This window comes from Solanum tuberosum, unplaced genomic scaffold (assembly GCF_000226075.1).
Source record: "Solanum tuberosum cultivar DM 1-3 516 R44 unplaced genomic scaffold, SolTub_3.0 scf00038, whole genome shotgun sequence".
NCBI classification, from domain to species: domain Eukaryota; kingdom Viridiplantae; phylum Streptophyta; class Magnoliopsida; order Solanales; family Solanaceae; genus Solanum; species Solanum tuberosum.
In genome coordinates this window covers 1,560,286-1,569,534 of record NW_006238966.1, presented here as the reverse complement: position 1 = coordinate 1,569,534, position 9,249 = coordinate 1,560,286, and the positions used below count along the sequence as shown (strand labels likewise).

The window sequence follows — 9,249 nt, the reverse complement described above, 5'->3', positions numbered from 1 at the left end:
GGATGTCCCAAACGTTTGTGAATTAGATCTGGGGAATCTGTAACGGAGCATGCTGTTAAGGAATTTGAAGAGGTAAGATAGTAAAGGCCTTGTGATTCATGTCCTGTTCCAATCATCTGTCCCGTACTGCGGTCCTGCATGAGAAAAAAATCATCGAAAAAAGTTATGCTACAATGTAGGGCTTTCGTCAAACGACTAACAGATGCTAGATTAAAAGGAGAACCAGGGACATAAAGAACAGAGTCTAGGGTGACAGAAGATAGGGGTTTGGCTTTTCCAACCCCTTTTGGTTTTGTTTGGATCCCATTGGCTAAAGTAATAGCTGGAAGAGATTGTGAATAAACAATATCGGATAAAAGTGATTTATTACCAGAGATATGATCAGAAGCCCCAGAGTCCATGACCCATGTTCCAAGAGTACTAGATTGCGACACACAAGCAAAAGAATTACCCGCAACAGACACATCAGGTTGTGCAACCGAAACTACTTGTGGAGACGTTTGCTTATTTGCACGATACTGAAGGAACTCATCATATTCTGTCTGAGCAATATGAGCATTATTGGATGGTTGATTAGGTTGAGCACCATATGCTATTGGTGGAGATGTCTGTTTACTTGCGCGATTTCGAAGGAACTCATTATATTCCTTTAGAACAATAGGGATCATAACTGGGTGGTGGACCATGCAAAATATAACATATGTCACGAGTGTGTCCAGGCTTATGACAATGACTACACTTGGATCGAAGTTTCCCAAAATGCCCTCCCCCTCGGCGATTCTCCATAGATTGATAATTGGTGCACCATCCATGAGACTGCACATTCTGAATGACTTGTTTCCCTGACCAAATTATCTACTCTATGAGGAGAGTTAAGCATTCAATTCTTAAATCTTTCCATCTCTATGACATTGATATTGTTAAAATTTTCATCTTTCCATTTCTATGTCATTGATATTGTTAAAATTTTCACCCGCTGTGCATTGTTGAATTTACAGATTTGGTTTGCCAATCTGGACCTGGGTCCTGGCCTTCATATGTTTATGCTCAATCAGCACTCTATCCTATGGCAAATAGTGCAGCTCAGGTTTACAGAATATTGTCTACTACTTCAATCAGTTTCTTGATATCTATCTATCAGTTCCTTGCAGCGATGCGTCATTGATATGGTGTTGAAAGTTTCTCTTTTCCAATGTTCTTGTAGGATCTCTTTGGTATAATTCCTGGTGATACAGACTACAGAATGTTTGCCCAAGATTTTGGCGATATTCCTGGCCTGGATATCATCTTCCTCCTTGGGGGTTATTTTTATCATACCGCATCTGATACTGTTGAAAGACTATTGTATGCATCACAATTGCTGTTTTGGTATAGTTCACCAAATTGAATTTTTATGACCATTACGTCTACTTGGATACTTGCTCTGATAGATGAGAATTTTTTCCGACCTAGACCTGGAAGCATCCAAGCACGTGGAGACAATTTATTAAGAATAATCAAAGCCTTCACCAACTCATCTAACCTGCAAAATGCACATCAAAGGAGATTAAGATCTGCTGTCAATAGATCTGACAATGAACGTGCAGTTTTCTTTGATTACTTGTCATGTTTCTTGGTAAGCCAACACTTCTCAAGATGAAGATCTTCTTTATACATGAAGTGGAATTAGATTGTAAATTAACTATAGAGTACCTATTGTTCTCCTTCTCATTGTAGGTATACTATTCACGAAAGCAAGCTATGTTTCTTCATAGTTTACCTGTTGTCATCTTTTTTCTTGTGCCACTTCTCCTACGCTTTCCAACTTGGGGACTGACCTGTTGTTTTGCAACCTTTTATGATTTTCTTAAAGGTAGGTAACCTACATACTTTAATTCTCTCTTTGGTTGGAAGAGTTCTCTTAAAAGACTTGTTTCTCTGTTCTGCTTCATTATTGGCTCTTATGCAGGGATGTTATGTCATGCTTTTGCAATTTTGCTAGCAATTGTTTTTCCAGTTGCCTTTGCTGTCATAAGACTGCTGTTTTCTAGTCAGTCAATGAACTGGTATGCTTTTGTTTATTCTCGAGATTGCATTCTCTGGGTTTATTTTGGAGACCTATTATTTTTTAATTATGTCTAAGTGTCTGGTAAAAGTTTCTGCTGTGGTTTCAAGTCGTCGAACAGCCTCTCGCAAAAATGCCAGGTAAGGCTGCATGCAATATAGATTTAATGTGATCCAGTTTTTCCTGGGCCCCACACATAGCGAGGGTTTAGTGCACCAAACTGTCCTTTTTATGTTTGACTGTCGGTCTTCTACTCTATGACAAAAATATTGTGATACTTAACAAAATTGGTATCCTGATAATATTGTATTAATGAAAATTTGGTGCTACCCTGAAAGAAGATTTTTGTGGAAGCTGTGACTATTAGTTCTCTTATGCCCATTTCACTCCTTTAGATCTTCGTATTGAATTGTGAATATCTTAGTTAAGAAATATATAAGTGGAGACTTGTTTGAGTAACATAAAGATAAATGTCGCATAAGTGGAATGCCTCAAGTTGCTTCTAGCTGCTTGTCGTTAAAATTCTCAGATGTCAAATTACTAGTTTTTTTTGCTTTAAAAAGGACATAGGTGTGCCACATCCTCATCAAGCTGCTTGCACTTTGACACCAATAAGCAGAAGTTTTGACTTGACTTTGAGAAAACTTTTGGTAAATTGTTTTCATGAATAGGTTTTCTACACCATATTTGGCATTCATGATGTTTGTACCTAGTTCACTTGCTGGGATGTTGATTCCAAGAATGCTCTGGAAAAGCTTCCCTCTGACTCAAGATGTTTCTATCCTGAAGTTGTCAAAAGAGGTACAACTTCAAATATTGTTAATATTGTTTTGGAAAAGATGTCTGCTTTTCATGTCTGTTTTCTTGTTCCATCTCTTCCTTTCTTATATCTTATGAATATGTACGAGGTCAAAAATCTATTGTTTTCTTTATTAACGCATTACACTGCAGACCAATTTCTATATATTTTATTTGTTATTCCACTGCAGTTTTTGAGAGCCATTAGAGAGTATTTAGATTGCAAATTAGTAATACGAAGAAAGGTAGAAGAAAGAAAACTGATATCATCTGCTTGTTTTAAGACTTCTTAGATACATTGTCCTGTGAATTTTGATTGGGGTTTAAACGACTGGCTGTTTTTAATCATTAGCTATTCAATCTACTTTGTGTCACGACCCAAAATTCGACGATCTGTGATCAGCACCAACAAACCCTCTTGTTGAGCTAACCAACTTTAGTCTCAACTCATTCATTTCGTGATTAATGAAACAAACTCTATCGGATAATTAATTCAATTAAAAATGCTAAAATAAATAATGCAAGGCTCATTCGAATGTAACTCCGAGTTAGAAATAGGTCTAGGCCCACAATGAGTCAAGAGCATCTAGGATTTTCAGAGTACATAATGTACAAATTGGAAATGAACTGATATAGAAGTCCGAGCTACCACACAAATAGAGGGGTTGGCTCACCACTGATAACTGCAACTTGTGAACTCAACCACAAGGTTCGCTAGAGCTCAGATTATTATCTAGAATAAATGTAGTAAAAGAAAAGGAAGAGGCATGAGTACGGGGAGTACTGAGTAGGTATCCTTGGCTGTCCCCAATAAGGTTGCAGTGAGAGTCGCGATATGAAAATTACTTTTTTAAATAAACCTCTACATATATCATAATTGTCAGAAATAAAGGAGAAGAATATTATTTAAATTGTGTGTCTATATTATTATATTGAGACAATATTTATAGACACTACATTAAACTCCTTTTCCAAATAGGATTCCTGTTCCTATTCCAATTCTAAATAGGATTGTAATACTTATTCCTGTTCTAACACTCCCGCTCAAGCTGGTGCATACAAATCATATGTACCTAGCTTGTTACAGATGTAATTAATACGAGGACCGGTGAGAGACTTGGTGAAGATATCTGCAAGCTGATCATTTGACTTCACAAATTTCGTAACAATATCTCCTGAGAGTATCTTTCGACAAAGTAATAGTCAATCTCAATGTGCTTAGTCCTTTCATTAAAACACAAGATTTGATGCGATATGAAGGGCCACTTGATTATCACACACAAGTTCCATCTAACCAATTTCCCCAAATTTAGCCCTCTCAGCAACTGTTTGATCCAAACTAGCTCACAAGTTGCTACAACCATTGCTCGATATTCGAATTCTGCACTAGATCAAGCAATCACACTCTGTTTCTTAGTCTTCCACGACACCAAATTACCTCCTACTAAAACACAATATCCGGAGTCGAACGTCTATCAGAGGGTGATCTTGCCCAATCGGCGTCTGTATATCCAGTGATATGCTCATGGCCTTGATCCTTGAAGAGTAGTCATTTACCAGGAGTTGACTTTCTATATCATAGAATATGAACAACTGCAGCCCAATGACTATCACAAGAGGAAGTCATAAACTGACTTACAACACTCACAGAAAAAAGAAAAAAGTGATGTCAGGTTTAGTCATTGTCAGATAAAACTTTCCAACTAGGCACCAGTCGTCTATACCTTTTAGGATTACTGAGTGGCTCTCCTTGTCCTGGAAGGAGTTTATCATTTGGATCCATAGGAGTGTCAATAGGTTTAGATCCCTTCATTCCTGTCTCCTCAAGAATGTCTAAGGCATACTTGCGTTGAGAAATAGCAATACTTGGACCCTTAGGGGTGGCCCAGTGGTTTGGGCTTGGGACTTCCATGTTGGAGGTCTCAAGTTAGAAATCCCTTGCTAGCGAAAGCAAGGGGTTTGCCTTCTGGGTCGAGCTCGTCGCACCGGGCTTGCCTAGTGTGAGTCACCTCTTCTATGTGGTTTGCGAGCTATTGCATAGGAGCGGACGTTTTACCCTGTGCGTACCAAAAGGGTAGCGGCTGCGGGTTTCCCTTGTCATAAAAAAAATAAAATAAAAAATAGCGATACTTGGTCTAGACTAAGCAACCTCAACACCTAGAAAATACTTTAGTCTGGAAATGCTCAAGAGATGTTGCTTCAAATTAGTGATACTACCTTGATCATTGCCGGTGATAAAAATATCATCAAACGTAAACAACCAAATAAATATACTGATTTGGTGCAGAAAGTTGATAAAACAAAGAGTGATCAGCTCCACTATGAGTCATGCCAAACTCTGCATTACTATGCTAAACCTTCCAAACCAGGCTTGAGGAGACTGTCCAGACCATAGAGTGACTTACGCAATCGATATACAAGGCTACTGGACTTCCCCTGAGCAACAAAACCAGGTGGTTGCTCCGTATAGACTTCTTTTGCAAGATCACCATGTAGAAAAACATTTTTAATGTCTAACTGATGAAGAGGCCAACGACGAACAAAAACAAATAGATAGAAAAAGACGGACAAATGCTATTTTAGCCACGGGAGCGGAAGTATCACTAAATCAAGCCAAAATATTTGAGTATACCTTTTTGGCATCAAGGCGAGCCTTAAGCCAATCAACATGATCATCTAGACCAATTTTGACTGTATAAACCCAATGACAACCAACAATAGATTTACTTGTAGGAAGAGACAAGTTTCCAGGTACCACTTATATGTAAATTAAACATCTCATCAAGCATAGCCTGCCTCCATTCCGAATGAGAAAGTGCTTCACCTGTAGTCTTAGGAATGGAACTAGAGGACAAAGATGATACAAGGTATAATGGGGTGATGAGAGACGATGATAACTCAAAGGAAGTATAATGTGGGTTAACATTTCTAGTGGATTGTATACCTTTTTGAAGTGCAATTGATTGGCTAGAAATAGACAAGTCCGCATTAGGAGTAGGGTCCGACACATGATATGAATCATCTAGGACTAGTGCTGGGCGTGGATGACGATGATAAGTCTGGAGTGGTGGCACTACAACTTGAGATGTAGAAGTAACGGTAGATTCCTCAAAAGTCGATACAAGTAAGACCTGAAGTATGGCTAAAACCTCAGAGACATTAGAATGATAAGAAGATGTATAGTAACCAAAAATGACACATTTGAGAGCACGAGGGGCTAATTTATCTTTACTGGGGCTAAGTTATAAACAAAGCATGTGCTCCCAAAGACACTAAGGAGGATTGAGTAAAGATGTAAGTGAGGAAACAATATGGAATGTGGAACCTGATTTTGAATAGAAGATGAGAGCATTTTATTAATTAAATAACAAGATGCAAGGACTGCATTGCCCCAAAAATGCAGCGGAACATGAGATTCAATTAGGAGAGTGCGAGCAATCTCAATGAGATGGCTATTCTTCCTTTCTGCTACTCTATTCTCCTAAGAGGTGTACGGACAAGATGTTTGGTGAATAATTCCTTGGTGAGTCATAAGTTCCTGAAACTAGGAGGATAAGTATTCTATGGCATTATCACTACGAAAAGTATGAATATAGACAATAAACTGATTTTGTATTTCAGCAAAGAAACTTTTGAATATAGAAAATAACTCAGAATGATCTTTCATTAAGAAAACCCAAGTACATCTTGAATAATCATCAATGAAACTAACGAAATAACGAAAACCTAAGGGTGAACTGACTCTACTAAGACACCAAATATCAGAATGAACTAATGAAAAAATAGATTTTGAACGACCCTCAGTACAACGGGAAAAGGTAGCATGGATGTGTTTCTCAAGTTGACACGACTCACAATCTAATGTGGATAAACTAGACAAACTAGGCATCATCTTCTGCAGCTTGGATAGACTCAGATGTCCCAAATGTTTGTGAATTAGGGTTGCGGGATCTGTAACGGAGCATGTTGTGAAGGAATTCGAAGAGGTAAGATAGTAAAGGCCTTGTGATTCATATCCTGTGCCAATCATCTGTCCCATACTGTGGTCCTGCATGAGGAAAACATCATAAAAAAAGTTATGCCACAATGTAGGACATGCGTCAAACGATTAATAGATGCTAGATTAAAAGGAGAACCAGGAACATAAATAACAGAGTCTAAAGTGACAGAAGAGAGGGGATTGGCTTTTCCAACCCTTTTTGGTTTTGTTTGGATCCCATTGGCTAAAGTTATCGTTGGAAGAGATTGTGAATAAACAATATCAAACAAAAGTGATTTGTTACCAGAAATATGATCAGAAGAACTTGAGTCCATGACCCATGATCCAAGAGTACTAGACTGTGAAACATAAGCAAAAATATTACCCACAACATGAACATTAGGCCGAGTAACTGGGGCTTCTTGTGGAGACGTTTGCTTACTTGCTCGATATTGAAGGAACTTATCATATTTTGTTTGATTAATATGAGCATTATTGGGTGGTCGATCAGGCTGAGCAACATATGCTACTTGTGGAGATGTTTGCTTACTTGTGCAATTCCAAAGAGACTCATTATATTCCTTTATAGCAGTAGGATCATAACTGGGTGGTGGACCATGCAAAATATAACATATGTCACGAGTGTGTCCAGGCTTATGACAATAACTACACTTGGATCAAGATCTTTCAAAACAACCTCCTCCTCTCCGATTCTCCATAGGCTGATATGTTAGATTGTCTATGGTTTGAGATGCGAGAACAGAGGAGTTAGTGGTGGATGATGAAACTACTTTGTGATGGGGAGGCACAACAAGACGAAGTAGACGAGAGAATAATTCATTAATTGTAGGAATTGTAGGACTAGCTAAAATTTGATCACGTACTGAATCATGGTCAGGAGGAAGTCCAGCAAGTGTAAGAACTAGACACAATGTTTGTCGGTGCTCTTGTTGTTTTTCTATGTTCGTGGTGATTGACATCAACATCTCAAATTCCTCCATGATTGCCCATACTTGTCCCAAGTACGGAAACATATTAGATTTTTGTTTCTTTAAGTTGGTCATTTGAGATATCGCATCATAGAACCGAGATATGTCATTAGTGTATAAAGCACGAGCCTTTTCCCGAACTGAATAACATGTCTGGAATGGGTGAAACAAGGGCATCAACTTGGAATCAATAGATTGCCATAAGAGACTAATACTTTTGAGAAAAGCTTAAGTTGTTAGATAGAACACACTTTTATTAGTTAATGATATTCTCAACACACCCCCTCGATTATATTCTCAACAAGTCCCCTCCTTCACGTGCAGGCCTGATTTTTTATTCATGGGCCAAACACGTGGAAATTCTTTTTTTAATTTGGGTGGCGGTGAGATTCGATCCCAGGACCTCTGCCTGCTGTGATACCATGTGAGAAATAAAAGAGAAGAATATTATTAAAATTGTGTATTATTACATTGAGACCCTATTTTTATACACACTCCATTAAACTCCTTTTCCAAATAGGCTTCCTATTCCTATACTAAATATGATTGTAATACTTATTCCTATTCTAACAATAATCAACAATAAAAATATGCATATACCCACAACTTTGCAAACCGCATACAACTAATTCATAGAAAAACCATATAAGAATATGCACCAAAGTCAGCAAATAGCAGTAGGCACAGTAAGAAAGCATATGTCGATATGCACAAATAAAGATCACAACTTTTAATAAACAAACACTATGCCCAATATCATGCACATTGCTATAGAGTCTACTAAGGCAAATGACTTGTGAGGAGGGTCTAATGCACATGTAAACCAAAATCCACACTTGCAATTGAATCCCACATATCCAATGTGAACCAAATGTCTATCAACATACACAAGAATGTGGTAAGGCAAGTCTATAGGCCATTGCCTTCAATCTTCTTCAAGATCTTATGGAAGAAACCTTCAAAGAACATGGTCACCCTCTAAGAACTCCAAGTCACAACTCCTTTTTGTGGCGTAGAACTTTTGCCTACTTTGAGTTGTCCGAACTCCGACGTTGTTCTTGTATAACTTTGACCTTATCCAAGTTCGGTTGAATCAAATTTGGACCTAATATCTTTCTTTCATCCAGTTGAAACTGCCCAACTTGAGAGTCCATACAAAATTCACCTAATGGGAAATTATCATATAAAGGGACGCTTGCATAGAGGGTTCTTGGAGGTCCATAAAGAATCAAGAATGTTCGAGAGACTTCCTGTGTCTTGAAGCTTTAGGGAGAGTGAATGAGAGTATAATCGTACTAATATGATTATATTACGTTATGAGGGACTAAAATTTGTACAAACAAAGGACCATAGTACTGTTATTTTAAAACATAGGAGAACGTCGGGAAAGGGGGTCCGAGTCGCACCCCCAAAGCGCCTCGGGGGGGGGGGGGTGTGCG

General features: G+C 38.2%; 1 protein-coding gene across 3 annotated transcripts in view; it reads left to right on the top strand.

The window, feature by feature from the left end:
* Positions 1–9,249, top strand: part of LOC102600886 (endoplasmic reticulum metallopeptidase 1) — a 42,081-nt gene that overhangs the window by 6,892 nt on the left and 25,940 nt on the right. For all 3 annotated transcript variants that reach the window (XM_015306819.1, XM_006343105.2, XM_015306821.1), the window contains exons 7-12: positions 999–1,087; positions 1,205–1,344; positions 1,453–1,615; positions 1,717–1,852; positions 1,949–2,045; positions 2,716–2,845. In XM_015306819.1, coding sequence (XP_015162305.1) covers positions 999–1,087; positions 1,205–1,344; positions 1,453–1,615; positions 1,717–1,852; positions 1,949–2,045; positions 2,716–2,845 — 755 coding nt within the window. The remainder of the gene's footprint in view (positions 1–998; positions 1,088–1,204; positions 1,345–1,452; positions 1,616–1,716; positions 1,853–1,948; positions 2,046–2,715; positions 2,846–9,249) is intronic.